Genomic DNA, 24,937 nt, shown 5'->3' with positions numbered 1-24,937 from the left:
GGCTCCAGGCTCTGAGCTGTCAGTACAGAGCCTAACATGGGGCTCAAACTCACAAACTGCAAAATCATGACCTGAGCCGAAGTTGGATGCTTAACTGACTGAGCCACCCAAATGCCTTAATATCTAAGTTTTTCTACTTCTTTAATTATACAATGAAACATAAACAAGGGAACTTTCCATTTTGAATTCTTACACTACTTCTCTATTAAGAATGGATTAATCCAGAGGAAAAAGACACTTTTTTAAAAGTCTATGATAGAGGCTATTTAAATAAAAAAGAATATCACTACATTCAATATATGTTCCTCCTTTTCTCTTTTTATCTCTTTTTTTTTTAATTTTTTTTTTAACGTTTATTTATTTTTGAGACAGAGAGAGACAGAGCATGAACGGGGGAGGGGCAGAGAGAGAGGGAGACACAGAATTGGAAGCAGGCTCCAGGCTCTGAGCCATCAGCCCAGAGCCCGACGCGGGGCTCGAACTCACGGACCGCGAGATCGTGACCTGAGTTGAAGTCGGACGCCCAACCTACTGAGCCACCCAGGCGCCCCTCTTTTTATCTCTTAAGTCGATTAAAAGTTCTTTGGATTTAGGGATATATCTCTATATCTCTATCTACCTATATCATGTAATAATGTAATCATACCATTACAGAGATGTTCAGTAAATATTTGCTGAACACAAAAACAAATGAGACACGTCCCTAAATAGCACTGTAGTCCGCTGATTTTTGGTTAAGGAGAAAAGCAAAGCAGTCACTGTTTTGTGAAGGTTATGGGGAAATAGGGAGACCAGAATTTTGCTTGGAAATTTGTGCTTTTTCTGTACTTTATATTATTTAATTTAAACGTATATTTAAATACTTATCATTAAAAAACATAAATTCTTCATTTAAATGGAACTTGTTAAAAAGGCCCCAGATGATTAAGTTTAGAATAAAATCGGTTTTTCCAAAAGTTGGCATCCGACAGAAGAGAATTCATGTTCGATGCCTCCAATTTTAAATATTAAACTTAACAGTCAGATCTTGGACACTTTCTTGTATTTGTCAATGCCTTCCCTGTAGAAAAGCAATCCGATACCGTCCCATCCCAGTGGTTCTTGCCAAGCACTAGCTAATCAACAACTTTAAACATCCTGTGTTATATAAAAGCTAATTCGCCAGAGTAGGTATCCTTAGTTGTCAGTTTGAAAAGCAGTGATCTCATAATAAACAAGTCCCAGTTGCAGTCCCAGACAGCCCTAACTTGAAGGAAAAAGCAAGAGATCAAAGAATTGCGAATTTTCCAAGTTCTTGTCTGAGGCTAGACATTTGGCTCTCTGTTTGGGCCCAGGACTCGCCCTGGCTGCAGTCTGTAGTCCTAATACCAGTTTGGGCCTGTATGTGGATGTCAGTCCAGATGTCCTCACTTCTTCTAAAAGGATCCCCTTCTCATGTACAGACATTATTATTGTAACATATTCCCTGCCTGATGGCAGTTACATGATTGTTATGTGTCAACTGAAAAACATATGGCATCAAGCCACCTTGAACTCAGGATCAATTTAAAATGAATATATTTTAAAAATCACAATAGAACCTCAATACATTAAAACAGCTTTAGATAGATATACTATATATTTAGTCTATAGATGTTATTTAGATTTACCAGCCCCTTGGAAAAACAATCACGAGGACTCTCAGATTGAGAATTGCTGATCTGATGTCTGTAAGTCACCTCCTAGCTAAAAACACTCCCTATGACTTGAGTATTGTCTTCCCAAAGTGTTCCATCTTCAAATATGTCTTGTGCCTTTAAGAGGAATCATGATTGTACTTCATACCATGTATATATATTTAAATGAACGATTAATGAAAATTGTTCCCAATTATTTAAAAAAAAAAAAAAAGAAGAAGACTGTTTTGCGGAGGCAGTGGCAGATATTCCCTGATGTGTCATGATGGAGTCATTCTCAAAAACTAATGGCTAGAAAATTGAGTAAACATAGAAGCAATAAAGAAGAGATTTCTTCACGCCGTGTGAAATCAGCACAGAGAAGAGCACGCTGCCATGGAAAATTTTGGGATAAGCACAGGGATTTTTTCACGATGATATCTCATGCGTTCAAGGCATCAGCTACAAAGTGAAAAAATTCCTCCCCACGTGTCAATGCCACAGAGTTGACTGTTGCAGCATGACCCCATTCTCCCCAACGCGTTCCCACCCCATCCTTCTTTTGAGCACAAAGTGCAACACTGTATTTGATGAAACAGGACATTAATCAGGACTAATAAAATCCCTCTTCCTGTCACTCCTTGCAAGTATCTGACAGCATCTGTGTGCAGAATAAGGAAACATTTCCAGGTGACACCCCATTCTTTCAAGTTTTGCTCTAGTTTTTTAGGCATTAGAGCTATTTCTTTTCCAGAGACTAGGTGGAAAACTTGAAAAGGCATTATGTAGCCAGTGGTCCCTTTTCCAAATTCTAATTTACCGAACTTGGGATCACTCTCAACGCTCCATAAAATTAACGCATTGCCAGGATCATCTTTCTTGGTTCCACGAGTTCTTTTACCAAAGACGAGTTAAGTGAGAGGTCACTTACTGCTCGTTTCTTGGTAGATTCAGAAGCTAGACTTAGGAACCCCAAATCCTATCTCTATCCTACTGTTCATTAATTCATTTAAGTCATGAATACTGTCCAAGTACTATCATCCTATGCATCAGTATTTACGTGCAATCATAAGTATTTTTAACACATGTGAACTCTGTGCTAGGCACTGTGGGAAGCACTTTCATTATCTTCCTATGAGTTAGATACTATTATTATCCTTGTTTTACATATGAGGAAACTGAGGGAGATTAAAGAACTTGTCCAGGGATTCACATGCAGACAGCCTAAATGCAAGACCCGTGAGCTTCATTCCTGGAGGAGGAAGTAGTTGTTGCCAACAGGAGAGTTCTGGACCTTACCAGCCACCCCTTGGGGTGAGGAAGAAAAAAGTCAAAACAAACAAACAAACAAAACAAAAAAGGAAAGGAACAACAAGAAAACAAAACGTAGAAAGGTAAGGGGCTCTCACCATCCAGCAGATTCCATTTTCTATTCAAATATGTTTTCATCACCGCTAAATTGACTCACTTCTTATGCCCTACGGGGAAATACAAGGAAAAGTAAGACAATTTATGTATGCATACAGATCTAAACATAAGACTCACAAACAAGAAAACAAACCAAAAACCCAACACGAAGTAGTTTCACCACGTGTAAAGTATGAGATCTAGAATTCTATGAACCTCCGGGGGAAGAAAAACAATACAAGCTGTAAGAGATCAGAGCGAAAAGAGATCCCCCGAGGCGCAAGAAGTCCAGGCCCTTCTGGAGAAACAGCAAGATGCGAAGGACTTGGCCAGCTCCAGTAAAAGGCCGTCATTGCCCCAAACTGTGACCCCATCAGCAGAGGCAGGAGGAGAGTTTTGCAGCCCAGCAGAGCTGAGACAATTCGTCTGGTATACCAGCGGGAAGCCGAGTTTGAAAAGACTGGTTTGGTCCACACTGCGGCAGGTCTCTTTGGCGTCACGCAAAGAGTTTGTAGAGGGAAGTGAGAGGAGTAAGGCACAATCTGCTGAAGGAAAATCAAAAGCGGCAGCCTGATGGACAGCAAACTGGACAGAGATCGGATAATTTAGGGTTTCTGTTCATGACTAGACTTGGAAGCTGAAAATGCCGGCACCACGCTGGAAGCGGAGCTGCAGGGAAGGAGAGTGGGGACACGAAAGGCGCTTCCGGGCAGTGGCGAATACAGGCCAGGAGGACTCTTGAGCCACTGACAAACCTCAAGGATGACCACAAGTCACTCACTGGCACGCGCGGCTCTCCAAAAGCGCACGCTGGACCAACGCCAGCCCTGGCTGGAAGACTGACTTTGATTCAAGTTAGGCCTGTCACCCAAGCGGCTAACACCACCCGCTCCTGGGCAGGTGACCCCACCGAGCAAACCGATCCATCTGGTCCACGCTCCCCACCTCCTCCCGCAGAGGTCGGAGATGGGGATGGAAAAGTTTGGGGAGTAGTCCCCGGCTAAGCAGAAGGGCTTTTTTTTTTTTTTTTTTTTTAAATTCCTCAAGCACTCTCAGGTGCTCAGAAAGGGAGGATGACAGGATGACATCCGGACAGTCTCCGGCCGCTCCTCCCCCGGACCTGTTATGAAACTCTGGACTCTTTCTACCTCACCCCGCTAGTGTGTCCTCCGGCCCGAGGGCCCTCCCCACAACTATAAAGGTGGCAGCGCCGGCCGGTTGAGCTCACTTGCCGGACAGACCGGGTGGCAGAGGGACGCGGCCGTGGCGCGCGACCGCTCCGGGCTCCCCGACGCGCTCCAGCCGCAGCCCCGCGCTCTCCCCGCGCCGCCGCCCGCTGCCCGGCCCGAGCGCCCGCGCCGCCGCTCCCTGCTCCCGGCGGGAAGGACAATGGAGGCGCGACGCGCGGGCCGCGTCCCCGCGCTGCTGCTGTGCCTGGGTAAGACCCCGCCCGCGCCTCCCCTCCGCGGGGCTCGCTGAAGCCGGGAGTTTCCCCCCTCCCCCCCAGGGTGAAGCGCACCCCGTTTAAAATGACGTCTGAGGTTCCGCGAGTCCGTCTTGTCCTCAAGCCGGGGACCGAGTGGGGTGGGATGGGAAAGGGGGGGATCGGTGTTAAAAATGCCTTTCATCGATGAATTAACCATCGCCACAAATGTTATGCCTGAATTAATGCAGCTCCCTAACAGGCCACAGACGACGTTGCAAAGTTTTTGTTTCTTTCTTTAGAAACGTTGCCAGTTCTGGAAATCCAGAGGCCGGGAAAGCACTGTTAACATTTCAAGTTCTGTTCTTTCTTGTTGGAGGGGGGCGGGTGGGGACCGGGGCAAAGGGCGGGAGTAGAGACCGGACCCGGGCAAAAGAGACCTTTTGGAGAGAAGCGCTTTTCCTCCGGTCTCGCCCTCGGTTTTCTCTGTCGTGTCTGGTTGTTCACGGGGGCGCTGGTGCACGCAGGTGGCAGCTTTGCTGGAGCTCCAGACGTCACGGAATTAAAACGTGGTCCGGCGTCCGAGAAGCTGGAGGGACATGGGCGGGTCCTGGAGCTGTTTCCAGCCCTTGGACCCCCAAGCCCGAGGCTTCCGATCCCCGCTGCCCCCCAGCCTGCACCGCGGGAGACCGGTCAGGCAATTTTCTCTTGCTGTTTATTGCACCCCATAGCCTGAAATTGATGAGTTGGATGCCTGTCTATTTGAGATGATTTAGTTCTTGCGGATGGAGGGGGGGGGGAGGGGGAGAAGGGGATCCTTTGTAAACTTTCTGGTTTCAAAAAAAAAATATCATTTCTCTCTAATTCCTTAAATTTCAAGAGGGATTTGGAGGTGTATAGGAAAACCTTAATAAGGAAATAAAAGTTGCCAGCCACACATTCCTTCTGGGGTTGCAATGGGGCAAATTCCCCTAACAAATTAACTCTACCTATGCAGGATGTGACAGTTAAATTATTATTTCGACACGCCTTATCTCAGGGCTTGGGAGACCTAATGACATGCATATTATGCATAGTTGGAAGTTACTTGTACAAATTTAGGAACTGAAGTAGAAACTGGGTCTGTGGTTTCTGCCAAAACTGTGCTAAGAGTGATTTGCTAGAAGATTCTCAGTAAATGATTTGGCTTGGCTATCTTTGCTTTGAAGGGTCTGTGAAAAAAATACAGTTGGAAAGGGGACTGTCTTCCTAGAGCTAGAAATGAACCTAGAGGTCAGAAAGGCTCCGTGCTTTTTTTTCTTTCCACCTGTAGGGCTGCCTGGGGAACAATGCAAGTGTCTGTTCTGGGCCACTCATTGAATATTCTAATTTGAGACAGCAAGAGCCTATGAATAACCTGGTGACTACCCACCTAGAGAGTGTGTTGTGTGTGTTTTTGTTGTCATGAAAGTGTTTAACTCCTTTATTGCATTACTTAATTATAGTTCACCTATTTCATCAGCCGCCAAGCCCATTTCCAAATGAGCTAGGTCAGTTTCTGTTTTCCCAGTTTGTTTAGATATTTCTCTGCCACTAGGAAAGTTCCTGTTTGAAGTTCTCTGTCATATCTCTATACTCTAATCAGGTATGCAAGTCCGATAGTCTTATTCTAAAGCATATGTAACAAAAGACAAGGCCACCTGGTATTTTTGAAATTGACTCCCACTCCCAATGAAAGATTACCTAGAAGTACTTTTCCCAAATGTCTGTTCTTCCAAAGATTAGTTCAGACTTCAGCAAATATTTTGTTCCTGCTTTTTTTGGTGGAAAGTATGTGTATGACTGTGGAAAAAATATAGATGCCTTCGGTTTCATCCTCTGCCTCCAACACGTGCAGATTTAAACTGCTACACATTCATACAATCAATTGGTTACTTTTAAATTTTATAAATATTTGATATTGATGTTCTTGCTTTATATACTGGGAAAGTGTGACCCAAGTTCTTGTAGAAAAGCAGGGCTCAACTGAGGAAGGTCACACCTGGATTTGCCAGCACTTTTAGTTTACTGAATACTAAGTACATGGTTGAGATTCCCCAAACTAGATAACACATTTATAAGTAATCTGCCGTTTTAGAGCTGAACTATCATTTCTAATCTTGTGATTGGCCCAGAACAAAGAGGAGAAATTTTTATCTTGAGTTCTGCAGCTAATGTTTAGAAAGGCTCTTAATCTAAAATCCAGCATTTTCACTGATACCCAGATGCGCTTTTGAGCATGTTCCCGAATGCCATCTCTAAGATAGTTTAGTCCTACTTCATTGCACAACCACAGAATTGAGCAGAATAAGCATTCTTTCCTGAAAATATAAGCAGCACACGTCTCAGTGAGACATTGGCTCGTCTCAGATCTTTCCTGTTGACCCTGAGAGTTTATGAACTGCCTGAGTATTGGCATCACCTGTCTGCCTTCCTCCATCATCTTACCATATAAACAATTTGGGTAATTGGGGTGTGTGGTTCAGCACCGGGGCCCAAATCTGGGAGTTGGGAAAGATACGGACAGTTACCAAATGCTACCTGTGAGCTAACCACGTTGCGTGTTGAGTGCTTCATGCACAATCATCTCATTTATTCCTTAAAATCACTCTGCGAGGTAGGTGTGATTAGCCCTGTGACAAATGAAGAGACTAACCCTAAGTGAAGTCAAATACCTTACAAGGACTTAGAGATGATAGTCAATGGCATGGTCTTTTGGGAGCGATGTGGGAGGAGCCAGAGGGTCTCAGGATCATCAGGAGCATAATAAAAATCACAGGTTCTAGTAAAGATGTTTCAGAGTAGTCTAGAGGCTGCCCCAAGGCTTAGAATCCATTATCGGGACAAGCATATGTACAGAGATGGTTATCTGTAAGGTGTCACTCAAAATCAAGCCCAGAAAACATGTCACTGTTTTCTTAAGCGGTGCTAAAATGTGTTGAATTTTTACTTACCTCTACATTCAGCATTTTTAATGAACGCAATTTCTAGGAAATGACTTTTATTCCCAAGGAGTCATTATACCAATCAACTGAGGCCTTATTTCTGCATGTACCTAGACGTATAGGTAAGGAGAAGGGTACTTATGCCTTTTTTCATTCCTGGTATCTTTTTATATTATAGTGAATTTAACATAATACCAATAAGGAACTAAGATGGAATCTAATCTAATCTATAGCACATCTCTGCCAACAGTGAGAAAATAAACATATTTCCTTGGAAGAAAAAAGTACAATACGCACCAAGTCGTTTTGGAAAAAAATGAACTTGAATGCCTTCTGTCCATTTTTGCCCAAGAATCTTCCATTTCCTAGTTCATGATAAGCTGAGAGATGCGAATGACATGTAAGAAATCCCCTTCACAGAGACTGGAAGTGAAGGTGTGGTTTCCACACCTGTCAGTCTTCGCTCTGGGTATTGGCCTATGCAAATTGTCTAAGTAATATGGCTGCAACTGCCGTGGGGACCATTGCTTTGGACGAGAATGGGAAGATTCCCCAAAGCTGTAATAGGAGGGATTCTTAGGGAGAATGATCCTCGCAGCCATCACCTTGGCATGGCAATTCTGGAACCTTTGCAAAAAATGAAGTAACGTAACAGACTCCGTGTCCTCTGGTGACACGGTTTATGTAAAATTGGGTGTCTAATTATAGGGCCAATGAAGATTCAGTGACATTCTAGTTTAAAGTCATGATTTCGTTAACCAGGCTACTATTTACAATATGCAAGATGCTTTGATAATTGTCATGAAAAAAAATATTAACCCTTAATTTTTTAGGTCAAAATCCTGAATTAAAAAAAAAAAATTTATGTTTATTTATTTTTCACAGAGAGAGAGAGAGAGAGAGAGAGAGACAGAGCATGAGCGGGGGAGGGGAAGAGAGAGAGAGGGAGACACAGAATCCGAATGAAGCAGGCTCCAGGCTCCAAGCTGTCAGCACAGAGCCCGACGCGGGGCTCGAACTCACAGACTGCGAGATCGTGACCTGAGCCCAAGTCAGACACTCAACCTACTGAGCCACCCAGGTGCCCCAAAATCCTGAATTTTAAATTTGAGGCATGAAAGTGAGTTAAATATAATTCCTCCTGAATATAACTGAGTTATATTCTGATATATATATATATATATATATATATATATATATATTTTATATATATATATCTGATATATATATATGTATACACACACATATATATACGTGTGTGTGTATATATATATATATATATATATCCTGAATATAAATATAACTTTCCCCCAAAGAAGGGGAAAAAGCCCCCCTCTCATACTTATATATAAACACACACGTTTACATATGTCAAACATTATAGTTTTGAGTCAAGAGACATTGTGTATGGAAGAGTTTCCATACCCCTGTTCCTTTATTTCATACTTTCAGAAAGATTTATTCCTCTCTGAGCCTCAGTTTTCTCATCTGTAAAATGGAGATCATAGCAGCTATGTTGTCAGGTAATTGTATACAAATTTAATTACTCTGATGATATTATAAAATAATAAAAAGCACTTTTAAAATTAAAGCTGTTATCACCATTATCACCATCATCAAGTGCTTTCTTAGAAAAAGCCTCGTTGCATCCTTACAATAACTCCCTTTAGGCTGGGAAAGGTATTAATATTCCCAGTTCCAAGTGAGAAAACAGACTTAAAAGTGAGTAACCCAGTGTGTAAGGTTCCATGCTTGAATATGCTGTGCCCTCTACTGTGCCCCAGCTCACACTTCCCTTTTGGCGAAAGCTTTCCTCACCTTTTAAGACTGAAGAGAAGTGGGGCACCTGGGCAGCTCAGTCCGTTAAGCCTCCAGCTCTTGATTTGGACTCAGGTCGTGATCTCATGGTTCGTGTGCCATGTCGGGCTCCATGCTGGTGGCACGGAGTCTGCTTGGAATTCTCTCTCTCCCCCTCTCTCTGTCCCTCCCTCACTCATATTCTCTTTTTCTCTCGCAAAATAAATAAATAAACTTAAAAAAAAAAAAGACTGAAGAGAAGTATCAAACCTTCTCAGTTACCCCCCTCCTCCTTCCTCCCACCACTCCAAAATAAATGTGCAACCTACCTCTGTCTCCTTTGCACCACGCCCATCCTGGGTCCTGCCCTTTCCAAGTCCCATTGTAAGTCTGTGTCAGCCCCAAGTCGCCTTACTGCTACCATGTTCCTCTTTGACTATCCACTTCATGACTGACTTATTTTCAACACTCAGTACAGGTTTGTTAGATGGACAATTGGGATGGTACTTTATTCAAAGTTCTCATCACTGTGTGTCGAACTCGAAGCTGTCTTTTGAAAATGTGTCTGAGAAGCAAAATATTTGGAGACTATGCAATAGTTTTTGAAAATTCAATGTGTTTAATAATAAAGTTTAGTATTTTTTCTTCCCTATTTTTCTCATTTCTAACACTTAATATAGTCTGTGTTCGCTGACGGTATACCTAATAAAATTTAAGTATATCTGCACTGTGTGTGTGTGTGTGTGTGTGTGTGTGTATGAGAGAGAGAGAGAGAGAGAGAGAGAGAGAGAGAGAACAAGAGAGAGGGACTGAGCAGTATATGACTGGATGATGGATAGTTAGAGAAAGAGAAGTATTGTTTTAGAAATGAAAGGAACCTTAGAGTAATCTAAAAGTTCCATCTCCCCCCACCCCCTCCCCAGTCCACTCCACTCCTTAGGTCTCTGTTTTCAGAGATAAGGAAACTCAGTTGCAGGAGCTACAGTGGGATAAAAGTATTATCTGAGCTAGAGGTGGACTCCATACCTAACAGGTCTAGTGCAGGGTTTTTTTTTCAGCCTTGGCTCTATTTACATTATGGACTAGCTAATTCTTTGTTGTGGGCTCTCCTGTGCATTGCAGGGAGTTTAGCAGCGACTCTGGTCTCTACCCACTAGATGTCAGTAGCACCTATGCAGTTGTGACAACAATGTCTCCAGACATTGCCAAATGTTCCCTAGGTGACAATATTACTCCAGGTTGAGAACCACAAGCTTAATGTATTTTCCATTGCTATAATACATTGCCACTCATAATTCACAGTTTGAATTAGTGCTCGAGTTGCCAAGACAAGTAAAATTAATATTAATGGTAGGTGCAAATACAAAATCAATGCTAGTGTTTTAAAAAAAAAAAATCAAGTTAGCAATTTTTATTGCTGATTTAGCACCAGTTGCCTTGAATAAAGGTGAATCTTATTTACGATGGAGCCATTCATCATAATGAATGACTTTCTACAATCACTGTGTTGCTGACCACCCCATGCCTCCTTTTAAAACTCAGTGCTCTCTTGGATCCCACAACACTGAACTTATTTTTTTCCTCCAGTTTTCTTGGCCATTTCTATCCATTCCTCATCACCCATTTCCCAAAGTGCTATTATTTTCCATTCCATGTGATTTACCTTGGAACATCTGAATCACTCCTATGCCTTTAAAGGTCGTATTTCCACATATGACTTTCAAATAGACTCCACAAATCCATTCTTATTCTTTTATCTAAGAACTATATTCCCAGGGCACATGTGTGGCTCAGTCAGTTGAGTATCAGACTCTGACTCTTTGGCTCAGGTCATGATCTTGTGGTTCATGGGTTTGGGCTCTGTGCTGACAGTGTGGAGCCAGCTTGGATTCTCTCTCTCTCTCTCTCTCTCTCTGCCCCTCTCTTGCTCGTGTTCCCTCTCCCTCCCTCTCTCTCTCTCTCTCTCTCTCTTTCAAAATAAATAAACAAACTTTAAAAAAAGAACTGTATTCCCAAATGCCTCATAAATAAAAACAGGTAATATATGAAATACGATCTCAAATTCCTGTATTCATTCTGTCTCCCCTTCATGTCCCCTAGCTACAAATGCCACCACAAACTGTTGCCCTGCCTATGTTTTCTACTCTTTTCATGGCATCACCATCCTTGGTATTTTCAGGAACTTGGCATCACCTCTCACTTCTCTCCTTGCTTCTCCCCACCAGGTCTCTAGCCTATTAACTCTGTTGAGGACAGAAACTATGTCTTTTGCATTCATTTTCCTGTCAGCATTTTGTCCAATCCCTTGCATAGAGAAAAATCTCAATATTTATGGAATTTGACATATATGGTTACTAAAAGTAAGTAAGCTACCCCCTGCTTTTCCATTTATAGAGTATAACTAAGCCCTTTCCACCTTCCTATCAGACTACCGATGCAAATGGGCTTTTCACTGAAGTTGAAGTCCCCCAAGTTAACCAAAAAAAACCATGTATTTTCACAAAATAAAATTTCTTAGCAGCTTCTATGTGCTGCTTACATGACACAGTTCCTGTGAATGAAGTATAATTAACTTTGAGGCTTTAAAAATTACCTTTTATGTATTTGTTCTCTCCTTTCTTTCTTGATGGTCACTTATTAAAACTCTGTTTTTTGGCAAATTCATTTTTGGCAGTAGGCATCTATAAAGAATGAATGATATGATAGCCAACGTGCTTCTAAAAACACCATTAAGCATCCAAAGCTTCAGGCCATAATATGGCCGTAATGAAAAGAAGGCTCATGGCGAACAGTTACAGTACAGACTGCTGTTCCTTTCCGAGGTCTTTCTTCTGAGACAGTAATGTGATAGTAATTTAAATTTCTGAATTGGATCAGTAGGGATAGGTGTGAGAAGTAAGATGAAAGGGAGTAGAGGCAGACAGGGTCATAAAAATACTTCCCACGTAACAACTTAAAGAACAAAAAATTGTTTCAATAGGAGATTTGAAATACTCTAGAGATGAAACTTTGGCTTTTAAGGAATGCAAGTCCCACATTTAGAGCTCTTCATCAAAAAATTCCAAACACCCAGGTTAGTATAAATTGTACCTTTTCCACAAGAGTTGATATGCATTCTCCTGCATTATGAGAATACTTCCATTGTGAATAAGATATTCATCTTTAAATCCATTTTTAGGGTGAAGTAAACTATACCTTCACATTTTAACTCACTGCTTCTCAATTGAATAGCTTTAAGTACGGTATTGTATGATGACTAAAATATATGAGTACATTGAAGTATGATTTAGGAATTACTACTAGAATTGAAGAGTGTTATCTCATGCCTATGAATTAAAAAGCATGGCCTAATAAATCTTTTCTTGCCGTTTGGCAAGGAGGATCCTATGGCGACCTTTTAAGACTCAAAATTAAAAGAGATACTAATTTGGGGCACCTGGGTGGCTCAGTCCGTTCAGTTCCTGATTCTTGGTTTCGGCTCCGGTCATGATCTCACAGTTCATGACATTGAACCCCACATTGAGCTCTGTGCTGACAGCATGGAGCCTACTTAGGATTCTTTCTCTCTCCCCCTTTCTCCCCTCCTCTCTCTCTCTCTCTCTCATAAATAAACTTAAAAAAATACTTATTTGTAACTTGTTATTATATATCAACTTCTGGTTTCATCCTGTTTATTTGAACAGTTATAGTTGGTTTTTACATTTATTTTTTTTATGTTTATTTATTTTTGAGAAAAATAGACAGAGTGAGAGCAGGGGAGGGGCAGAGAGAGAGGGAGACACAGATCTGAAGCAGGCTCCAGGCTCTGAGCTGTCAGCACAGAGCCCAACGCAGGGTTCGAACTCATGAATGGCGAGATCATGACCTGAGCTGGAGTCGGACGCCCCACCGATTGAGCCACCCAGGCACCCCTACATTTATTTTTTAATGAAGCTTAGTTATGAGGTTAGCACTGAAAAGCTGTAGGAAGAGAATGATTTCTGGAAAAAGGCAAGGTTTATATTCTCTCTGTCTCTCTCTCTTTTCATGTAGTTATCTGGGAAGGAGACTATGTTCAAAAATACTGACAGAGTTCTTTTTGGGATCTGAGGTGATAAAGAGTTTATAGTTATTTTAGCCAAGGTGAAGCCACACCTTATCTAATAGTAAATTTTAATTTTAAACAACAAGGCATCTGGAAATGGTGAAAGCATATTCACTCTTTGAAATTATACAAGACCTAACAAGCCTACTATGTTACAGACAAATTCTAAAATTATAGACTGCCATGGAAGAAGGTAGAAAACTAACAGTCCGTGAGCAGGGTAGGCACGTGATCACACCAAAAACGTGAACAAAGCGGATTTTGATACCTGCTTGGGATGGGCAAATATCATGATTCATTATGAGTTTACCGTTCTGGTCTAAATATTCTGAAAGGTTAAATTGGGAAAATAAGATGATTTCTTTCATTCTGTAACCTGCCTCATTTTATTTGGGGTCATTTTTCTTTGCTTCATTGCTATTCAGGAAAGCCATTTTCTCCTGGAGAATTGCCCTTGACTTTGCAGTATCGGCTTGGTCAGCCAATCCCCAAACCCCAGCCTCCTTCTAATTGAGCCCCTCGGTGTAGCCGTAAGGAAGCAAGGTGAAGGAAACCCCATGCAATAAGAAAGACATTTTCTACATCTGGCGTTCGTCCTGACTGTTGGGCAAGCACTTCTTAGCGCCTCAGGGCCCATGGCATTTCGTGCTACCCCCATTCAGATAATGATCCTCAAACTTCTTCTCCCACGCACGGTGCCCCAATATTGTGTAAGGATGTGGGCTCGGCCCTGACTCACCGAGTAGAGGTGATTTGTATCCTGTGAATCACCTACACCACTTCCTGCTGGCACCTTCGAGATTTCATTGAAACACAATCTCTGAAAGGTGAAGGTACAGAGAGGAGCAGGTGTGCATCAAATTCCTAAAACTCATTTGGGAAATTTGACAGAAATAGTAGCCTCTGATGGAAATTTGACTTTTATTGCATTTCTTGAAACAGAGTGCCAAGAGCCCGTTTTGAGTTTACAGATCGTCTGCCCCATCCCACCTTGCACGCAGTTCCTCTATACTTCAGTTACCGACGTATGGCTTGTCACCAGATCTGCTTTCTGGACACACTGACACTATCCAAAATCCTTAATATCCTAGTGAAATATTTTCTTAGCAGAGACCCATGGTCAAGAATCAAAAACTCAAATACAATATTTGCAATAGAATCATAGACCATCGTTGTTCAAATAACACTAAAGGCAGGGAATAAACCTGTAAGATTAAGGAAATGTATGTATATGACTTTAGCGTCTATTCCTTCCCTGTCTGACTTTAAAGTAATGAGTAGTGTTTCCTAAGGGTGACAAGGTGGTGGATATCAGAATTCTCCATGGGTTCCCTTTTTAAATATTTTGATCACCTCCACCTACTCTACTTGAGTTTGCAAGGGCCTGGAGCAGAGACGAACTTGACAGAAGCTCGAGAATCATTCTTTTAAAGAAACAGAGCTATGCAGAGGGACACAGCTTTAGAACCAATTTTGCTGTTTTATTGGCTATGTACATCCATGATGGAGCTGCAGTCTTTCATTTGAGGAAAACATTTAAAATTATTTACCAGTTCATCTGTAAAAGACCCGGATGTTCAATTCATGCAGCGAGAGCTAGTCTCGCAGAAACCATCCCAAGTGATGGACTATGTCCAAGGGAGCGTCACAGGTTACCAGAGCCCAGTTTTTGTGGAGACACGCCCTGCACTGAACATTCTTTAATTCACAAAGACAAATATGTCACCTGTGGCCTGACCAGGTGGAACAAAGTTTCCAACAGTGGAAAAACTAACAACTACTAAAAACCTTAAAAAAAAAAAAGACTAAGAAGCAACACCCCAAAACAATTAGCTGAATTCTCTAATAGTTGCAGATTGCAGGTGTAGGCAGATCCAAACAGGAAAGGCTAGTTTCTGATTTCCACAAAGGATAGAGAAATGAGCTTCAAATGTGTGTTTGCACAGTGGACGGGGCTGACGGGCGAAATTCTTGGTAGGAGCACTGGTAACGTTTTCTCCAAAGCCTTCCTCAGATGAAGAAGCATGGAGGAAGACCGGCACCAAGAGTGTAAAAACACACAGCTAGAGCTCCTGTTTGTGTTGAGCGGACTGTATAAGTTAAAGGGTTTAATTCTGCCATAGGAAAATGCATGGCCAAATTATATTGAGAAGTGGAACAAAGCTGGCCTGGATGATGGCTCATCTTCATAAAAAGATATATAGAGAGGGGCACCTGGGTGGTTCAGTCGGTTAAACGTCTGACTTCAGCTCAGGTCATGATCTCAGGGATCCTGAGTTCCAGCCACTCAGCACAGAGCCCATTTGGATCCTCTGTCCCCCTCTCTGTCTGCTCCTCCCTCGCGAGTGCATTCTCTCTCTCTCTCTCTCTCTCTCTCTCTCTCTCTCCCAAAAATAAATATTAAAAAAAAAATCTGTGTGGAACAACTTATCTTTTTCTATCTCTGTTCAAATGACAATGAAATCCAGACTTTAGGATTTTTTTGTTATTTAAGAAAGATGATTTATTTTCCTTTATGAGCAACTGAAGCAGTTATTTATATTGTAGGAGAAATATGGGGTGGGAAGGAGATAGTTCTAAACTTTTCAAAAAAGGCATTGTCAGATCATTGGAAGATTATGAGACTTGCTGTCCAAACATAGATTCCAACTCTTATTTTCTATGCTCATTATGTAATCGGTCTTGGACAAGACATTTAATTTAACTTCCCTGATGTTAAATTTGGGGGGGGGGGGGGGTTACTAATTACTTCATAGGATTGTTCTAAGGGTCAAGTTTGAAACTTATGATGCAGATGTGTAATGTAGTTTTTAGCAATAATATGCAGTATGTTTAACATATCCATGTCTCCTCTGATAGAGAAAAAAAAATAAGATAAAATCTTTTATTACTTGGATTAAATCATACTTTAAAATATCAAATTACAAAGAGATTTGTAATCTTGTTATAGACCAGGAGAGGGCACTACGCACACATACTGCTAAAACTAGAGGCTAGACCCTGAGTATCCTGGGGCATTTGTGGGAGTCTCTGGTGTGTTAGGCATTTTGGAAAAAGATCATTTAATTTAATTCGCCCCCAAACTCTGTAAGGTGGGGGAAATCTAGAGCCAGAGAAACTAATTAATTTGTCCAAAATCACATAACCCAAGTTTTCCCCCAGGATTGCCTTTCCATCACACTTGGTTGCCTCCCTATAGCATTAAAATACTCTGCTTCAATCATATTTACCCTGGTTTGTCTGTGTGATGTCTGTATTATTGCCCCTTTCCAGGTTGTATAATGTGGCCCATTAACAACATTGCTATGTACCCTTGGGAAAGTTACTGAAACTCTTTAAGTCTCAGTTTTATCATATGCTTAGTGGGGATAACCGTAGTAGCTTCTTCAAAGAGTCACTGGGTGGATTAAATGAGATAATATAGATAAAGAGGACAAGAGCCACGCCTGCATATAGTACATGCTCAAGAAATGTTAACTGCTATCCACAACTGCATCACTACCATTAGTATTTATTGTATAAGTTACTCGTCTAGCCTAGAAGAGGGGTGAAGCGCAAATGCCTGACTCCTGAACAGAAGCAGCTAAACCCTCTTCAGTAAACATCTGTGCAATGGAAAGGACTCTTCTTACACTTTCTATGGAATTCAGAAACTACTTAAGTCATTCCAGAGCCTGTTTTCCAACATTGGCCTATCAAGTGGGGACACACGATGAAATGCCTTGTTCAAACTTTTACTGGGCTGACAGAAACTGGATTCTAGGGCTCAGTGCTTCATCTAGCGTGTTTGTTTGCTCCCACGTTAGATAAGATATATTCTGACTTTACTTAGATTACATTTTATTAATTAAAATCTACTTTTGTGCATAATACAATGCAAACAGTAAGCTGGGCACTTAAATCAACAAAGGAACATATCGATGGTTGAGAGTCCTGTTTAGTTATTACTGTAAATAGAAACTGATTGTCAGTTAAGCCTTTGTGTGTGTGTGTGTGTGTGTGTGTGTGTGTGTATGCGTGTGTGTAATAAGCTCTATCTTGGAGCATTGCTCCAAACACATCACGGAGCAAAATAGTGGAAAGTTTCTACAATTTCTGTTGCTAAGCTTCTAGGAAATCAAATTTCAAAATCAGGTCTTTGACCCTGGGAACAGGGCAAATCTGAAATTAGGAATGTCATGCCAAGGTTTTTACCCCTAGACCGAGAGCTGGGGGCTCATTGATTTTCAATTATTTCCTGTTTTTTACAAATCAGTTTCTTTTATGGTTTCAATGGATCAAATTCTTGAAATCATTAAAACAACCCTATAAGTAGTGTGGTTACATGAAACTCTGATCAAGGTTTCTTTTCTTGAAGCACTGTTTATATATTTGGTTTCCCCTGTTATTAGGTTGCCATCTTCTCCAAGCAGTTTTCGGCACCACCGTGATTCCTTCATGCATCCCAGGAGAATCCGAAGATAACTGTACAGCTTTAGGTGAGCCCGGCTTTGCCAGTGCTGCCCCGGACGGTCACACATTTTTAACAGAAATGAACTCAAAGACTATGAATATGTGACAGTGTAGAGAAAAGGGGAGAGGAACAGCTTCTGTGTTAACAAAATAATTGGGGGGGGCTGAGTGGCTCAGTCACTTGAGCGTCTGACTCTTGCTTTCAGCTCAGGTCATGATCTCCTGGTTCATGGGATCCAGCCCTGAGTCGGGCTCTGTGCTGACAGCGCTGAGCCTGCTTGGGATTCTCTCTCACCCTCTCTCTCTGTCTGTCCTTCACTTGTGTTCTCTCTCTCTCTCAAAAATAAATAAACTTTTAAATAATAATACTGATAATTTTTTAGCACCTTATTTATGAACTAGATCTGGAAAAATGATATAAAAGAATAACTGGTGGGAGAGGGATTGGGCATCTAGTTCTCTGGAATGAGTGGATCTTAAAGAGATAGGACAAGGAAAATCAGATGCCCTTTGGCCATTCCCTAGAACTATGCTGTGAAACCATTGCTAGAGATTAGATCCCAGGCAAAGTAGGCAAATTTAACCTGGTACACAGTAGATAATCAATATATTTTGTTGTTATTCTTTGTAAAAGGAACAAATGATGTCCTTTCTTTCAGTTACAACGTTCATTTAGAAAACATTTATGGAGTACTTAATACATGCCAAACACTGTGCATAGGCATAGGAACACAGAGAGAAGTCACGCATAGTCTATTTTCCTCGGGGACGCCTGAGGACTCTGGATGTGGTTCAAGAGAGCTCTACTTTGGACTCAGTCTGAATATTGAGTCAAAGGTCATCCTGAGGAACCAGGGTATTTCCCACAATAATTTTACCTTCTCTCTTACCCTCCTTTTTGTTATGCCTCCACTATTTAGGGTTTTTTTTTTTTTTTAAGTTTCTATTTAAATTTCAGTTAGTGGACATACAGTGTAAGATCAGTTTCAGGTGTACAATATAGTGATTCAATACTTCCATATAACACTCAGTGCTCATCACAAGTGCCCTCCTTAATCCCCACCACCTATTTTGCCCATCCCCCACCCACCTCCTATCAGTTCGTTCTGTATAAAGAGTCTGTTTCTTGGTTTGCCTCTCTCTCTCTCTCTTATTTCCCTTTGCTCATTTGTTTTGTTTCTTAAATCCCACATATGAGTGAATTCATATGGTACTTGTCTTTCTCTGACTGACGTTCTTCACTTAGCATAACAGTCTCTAGCTCTGTCCACGTTGTTGCAAATGGCAAGATTTCATTCTTTTTTATGGTTGAGTAACACTCCAGTGTGTGTGTGTGTGTGTGTGTGTGTGTGTGTGCCGCATCTTTATCCATTCATCAGTCAATGGACACTTGGGCTGTTTCCATAGTTTGGCGATTGTAGATAGCACTGCTCTCAACATTGGGACGTATGCATTCCTTTGGATTAGTATTTCTGTTCTCTTTTCTTCCTTCATCACTGGACTCTTTAGAAGTTTGGTCTGCCTCCCTCCCTTTTTTTGTTATTGTTTGCTTGTTTATTTCTTTGAGCAGGAGTATTACAATCAAGATGCTATTGTTTATTTCATAAGCATCCTTCACATTTCAGTAACTAAAAATCCTAAAATGAATTTTACATACAGGTTGCAACACTATTTCTAAAAAGGCTTCTATTTTCACTGTTGTGTTTGCCCAGCCCCGGGCATTTGGAAGTCAAAATTTGTCTAGTTCAGTTCTCATGGTTACAGATGTTGGGGAGGCTTTGGTTGATTTCTTTGATGGTACCCTCAAAAATTTGGGAATATACACCAAAACATGCCTTCCCAAAAGATCTTTGACTTTTTTGCAGTCCCCCAAAACACTCACACCCCACCCTGTCGTACAATACTGTATTGACAGAGGCTGATTACTGAGAAAAAAAATACAATGAGTTTTGAAACTACTGAGAGTATATCAGCCTGTTGGCTGTGTTTTAGGATTAGGGCCAGGGTATGGGAACAGTGTGAGTTAGTTAATAAATAAAATAAAGAAAACCCACTATAAAACTTTGCTCTTTGAACTAATTAATGGTTTCAGTTTGCAGTTGCTTTTGGAGTAATGAACTGCAGAATTATTTTGAGATTTGAAAAACATCAGACACACTCGGGTTAAGTGAAGAACTTTGGAGGGTAATGATTTTTGTGTGTCGTAAACTTTCCTTTTCTATCCTTTGAGATTATCCTTTGTGAATTAAATGCCTAGGTCTTATTTTGTTTGTTTAGTCTGTTGGTCTTTCTCCTTAGGGGTCAAATGTTTGTTTATTGGCCTAGGAACTGTGATAACTAGAGGGACTTAGTCCTGAAAAGTCTCCTCGACTGATTAGTACCTGCCCTGCTTTGCTACAGTAGCTCAGCAATGACTATATGAAAGGGTGATTCATGCTTCGAAGAAGGCAGCGGAATATACCCAACTTTCCATTTCCTTCACAGTTCAGACAGAAGACAATCCACGTGTGGCTCAAGTGTCAATAACAAAGTGTGGCTCTGACATGAATGGCTTCTGTTTGCATGGACAGTGCATCTACCTGGTGGACATGAGTGAAAATTATTGCAGGTAATACGCAAAAAAAAAAAAAAGTGTTTTTTAGATGTATACTCTATTTTTTTTTAATTGTTTGAAGTTGATGTGTTTCCAGGGGCTGTAGTTTATACATACTATTAGCATGCAGTTATATGTGCTATTAGTAACGTTATTAAGCATGTTTTTTTTTTTTTTAAGTTCTGGAAGAAACAGTAGCTCTCAAATTGTACCGATATTTCCAGGCTACAGAGTCGGGTAGGCTTTGATGCCTCCTTCTCATAGACCATGAAGGTGGTTCTGCTTTTAGTCTTTCCACTGGACTTCTACATCAGCCCCTGTTTTAAGGATTGATTGAACTGATTTAGACAAAATGCACCTCCACCCTATGAAAACTTACCAAACCCCCTTGTGGGTTGTCAGCCACCCTGGCAGCTGGGCCAGCCTGTCACTTAGCACCACAGTTAAGCTGAGAGCTGTGTGGAGCTCTGATATCAGTGTGGGCCCCGCTCTGAGGCCAGTCTTTGAATTCCTCTTTACAGCTGTCAGCAACCCTCGTCGGTTTCCTGTATCACAGTGTGAGACGACTCCTTACAAAACGAATTCTTAATGGTAATTTCTTTTTTAAATAACCGATCTTTTTCTCCCATGTTCCTGTAGGTGTGAAGTGGGTTACACTGGGGTCCGCTGCGAGCACTTCTTTTTAACCGTCCAACAGCCCTTGAGCAAAGAATATGTCGCTTTGACTGTGATTCTCGTTTTCTTGTTTCTCGTCATCGTTGCTGGTTCCATGTACTACTTCTGCAGATGGTAAGCCGGTGGTTTCTGCACTCTGCTTCTCCGTATTATGTTTATACAATGCAGGCTAACAAACTGGGTAAGACTATGGACAAAGTGTTACTTAGAGGGATACGATAGACTCTGCACAGATGATACGTATTTTTTTAATCTTTTAAAACATTTATTTCTAAGGAGGGGAGGGGCGGAGAGAGTTGGAGACACAGAATTTGAAGCAGGCTTCAGGCTCTCGGCTGTCAGCACAGAGCCCGTTGTGGGTCTAGAACTCACAAGCTGTGAGATCATGACCTGAGCCAAAGTTCGACCGCTTAACCAACTGAGCCACTCAGGCGCCCCCACTGATGATATTTACAAAAAAGAACTTTCAGTGGCAGGTCATATGGATTTGACTCTAATATTAGCTCTGCTATTTATTGTCTCTATAAGCTGTACAAGCCAAGCTTAGAGTATCAGTTCTTTCTTCTATAATATACAGATAGAAATCTTCCACATTAATGACAGGACCATTTTCAGCATTGAGTATTATCACGCATGTTAAAGAAACCATAAGGCATGATGTCAATGTTATATTTAACCATTTGTATTTAATTATTAGGTTAAAATTTGTATTTCATAAAGCATGTGCTTTGTAAATTAATAACCCTAGAGGCTTAGGATTTTAAAGTTTAAGGCAGACCTGTAGACAGGAATTTCCAGACAGTTGTTAAGAGCTTACTTTTTCCCATCTCCCAGAACAGTCACACCCCACCCTGTTGTATAATACTATACTGACGGAGGCTGATCACTGAGAAAAAAAAAATACAATGAGTTTTGAAATTACTGACAGTGTATCAGACTGTTGGTTGTGTTTTAGGGTTTAAGACCAGGGTCTGGGAACAGGGTGAATTAGTTAATAATAGCTGCCTTGAACTGTCTCCATGAAATCCTTCTTATTTTGGAGCTGGTACAAATTTTTCAGTGAAGATTTGAGTGGATATCATTTTGTTTGTTTGCTGAAAGCAATGTGCTTCTACTTGTGAAGGTCGGAAAGTGTGCTACTTTTATAAGATTAAATTTATTTTGCCCATGATTGATTCTAAGTATTCATCAAATTAAAACGCCTTCCTAATTAGTTATGATCACAGAACTGAACACTACTAAAACTGAAATACCCCTAAAAGATCTTTGACTACAATCCTTTCCTGTATAAAGATTGGGGAAGTGAGACCTAGAGAGGTCATTTGACATGCCTCAGCTCATATAGTTGGCAAGTGGCAGAACTGTGTCTGTGTCTAAACAAAAGCTTTCAAATTGTATTCCTCTACTAAGCATACACGTGCAGTTTCCTCAAGGCTACATGCCTCATCTCCAAAATGGGTAGAAAATGAACTCAAAATATTAGGAGGATAGCTTGAACAAACGAATGAATGAAGATTCTGAATCCGAGCTGGCAGAACTTGACCTTATGTAACCCATTTGTACTTCACTGTCATCATCTATAAAATGAAGATGATAATGGCAATGTGAGAATGTGAGAATAGAAGGAGTAATGAATGTATAGCACTTAGGGCATTGTCAGCCACTAATTAGTGCTTGATAAATAATAAGAAGTTATTCTAATTGCTTTTGGTGATAACATTGTATCAATGTGATGGATAGAATGTAATGATGTAGTATGGTATTCACATACTAGTTTTCTAGAAGGAAGGAAGGAACAAAAGAACCAAGGAAGGAAGGAAGGAAGGAGAAAGGAAGGGAGGGGAGGGAAGGAAAGGGAAGGGAAAAAGAAGAAAGGGAAGGGAGGGAGGGAGGGAAGCAAAGAAGGAAGGAAGGAAGAAAAAAGAAGGAAGGAAAGACAGAGGGAGAGATTGAGAGAAAGAAGGGAAAGGAAAGAAACAGAAATGAGAGAGAAAGAGAAAGAGAGACAGAAAATAAAACACCCAGGCTTAAATATGGTCACATGCTTTCCTGGAATTTTGTAATTTTCAGGACATGTTAAAACCTCTGAAGAGTCCTTTAACTGTGTTTCACCATTTCCTCCCCAAATTGTTTGACCACAGAATACTACCCCTTCTCCCCTTTTTTTTTCTCTTGCCCAACCTAAATCTGTTGACTTCTGTCATTTTGGAAACACTATGCTGATGTTTCTTTTGAGTCCATATGTTGGTTTGTTTTGTTAGCATACTTTGTTCTTCTTACTGTTAATTACAGTGCTAACAGTTTCAATTTCTGAATATTTCTAGGTACAGAAATCAAAAGAGTAAAGAACCAAAGAAGGAATACGAAAGGGTGACGTCAGGGGATCCAGCATTGCCACAAGTCTGAATGCTGCCGTCCAGCTATGGGCAGGGATGCGCAGCGTGCCTGATTATGTTAATATTCCTATTTTATTAATAATATTTATGTTGGAACATGTGTTAAGTCAACAATGGTGCATTTTTAATATACTTGGAAAAGTTTTTTTATTTTTGTTTTATTTTTGACAGACTATTTGCTAATGTATAATGTATACAAAATATATAATATAGAAAGAAGTCCTATTTTTGTAAGAAATAATTTCCTGGGCCAAATGCTTTAGCTTCAAAGCTCATTTGCCAGCTACACAATGCTTAGGAGTGAGCGATGTCCAGTTCATCACTCAGGAAGGGTCAGCAAATGACAGATTCCTGTTAAGCCTAAATATATCTGGTCAAATCGAGTGAATATTTTCCTACTCCTCACATGAGCGATAATTGATTTGACTGTATCACAGTTTGATGTATGGCGTGGCACCACTGTGTCATGTATTAAAACACTAATGCAATGGGAATTGGGAAGAAGCGAGCCTATGTCATGTGCTAAGCACTACACCGGGGAGCAAAGTAGACCCAGGAGGGCTGTATCCTTCAGTCCCTACCCTCAGCTCTGATTCCATGGTGACTGGCCTGGAGGGCAATGGACAGTGCCCTCTGCCAGCTCACAACTCCTGTGGACACGAGTCACCCAGCTGCAGATTCTTCTTGCATTAAAGGAATTGACAACTTCATTTTATGCCATCTTTTATGTAAATAGTAGGTGTTTTCTAGCTTCACGATGTTTCTTGAGAAACATATGTTCATGAGAAAATTTTTAAAAAAATCCACACTTGAAGCCAAAATTTGGGCTTCTTTTTAAAAGTATTTGTTTTCATAGGGACTTTGATTAAGAATTCTAAGATTAAATCGTAGTCCAAAATTTGATGGACTAATCATTATTTTAAAGTATAAGACAGTAATTCTGTATATTGTTTAAAGATGGAAAATACGGTTATTTCATCTTCTATGCAACAGAGTTTTAATTTAAAACAATGCAGTAAGTAGCTCCTTCTAGAATTTAAGATTAAATGTGTAAAATCATATCCTGATGTAGGAAGTGGAAAACAATAAGAAATATAGACCGTAGTGTATTTTCCCAAATGAACAAATTCATTTGAAAACTTTTAAAATTTAGAGACTTAACCATGCCTTCTTTTGGACACTGAGGTGAAACCAGGGCCCTGCTTGCTGTCTTTTGTTTATTTTTTTGGAAAAGATGAAGATTCCTCCTGTGCTTGAGCCCATGGTCTCGTTGCATTACTAAGGGTACTTGGGGGCAACCGCGTGAGGAACCACAGCTGTCAACACCTCCAGGTCTCAGGGGACACTGCCTCTTGGAATACTAGACCTTTGGGTAGAGTCCCTCAAGATCACACACCTTGTTAGGGAGGGTCTCCTCTTTGTCCACCTTTTTTCCTGGCAGGTGCTAGGGCAACAAAGAGAAAATAAACAACAGCTGACTTCTGAAGTGCTA

At 40.9% G+C, this 24,937-nt stretch overlaps 1 protein-coding gene across 1 annotated transcript; it reads left to right on the top strand.

The window, feature by feature from the left end:
* Positions 1–4,209: 4,209 nt before the first annotated feature.
* EREG (epiregulin) lies at positions 4,210–24,237 on the top strand. The gene is made up of 5 exons (XM_019467534.2): positions 4,210–4,500; positions 17,721–17,807; positions 20,266–20,389; positions 21,014–21,163; positions 23,374–24,237. Exons 1-5 carry the CDS (start codon positions 4,452–4,454, stop codon positions 23,453–23,455), a joined length of 492 nt encoding a protein of 163 aa, XP_019323079.1. The 5' UTR covers positions 4,210–4,451; the 3' UTR covers positions 23,456–24,237.
* Positions 24,238–24,937: the final 700 nt, after the last annotated feature.

The sequence above is a fragment of the Panthera pardus genome, unplaced genomic scaffold (assembly GCF_024362965.1).
Source record: "Panthera pardus isolate Hobbes unplaced genomic scaffold, ASM2436296v1 HiC_scaffold_13, whole genome shotgun sequence".
Lineage (NCBI taxonomy): Eukaryota > Metazoa > Chordata > Mammalia > Carnivora > Felidae > Panthera > Panthera pardus.
The sequence above is the reverse complement of the archived record's forward strand: the minus strand, read 5'-3'. Positions and strand labels throughout refer to the sequence as shown.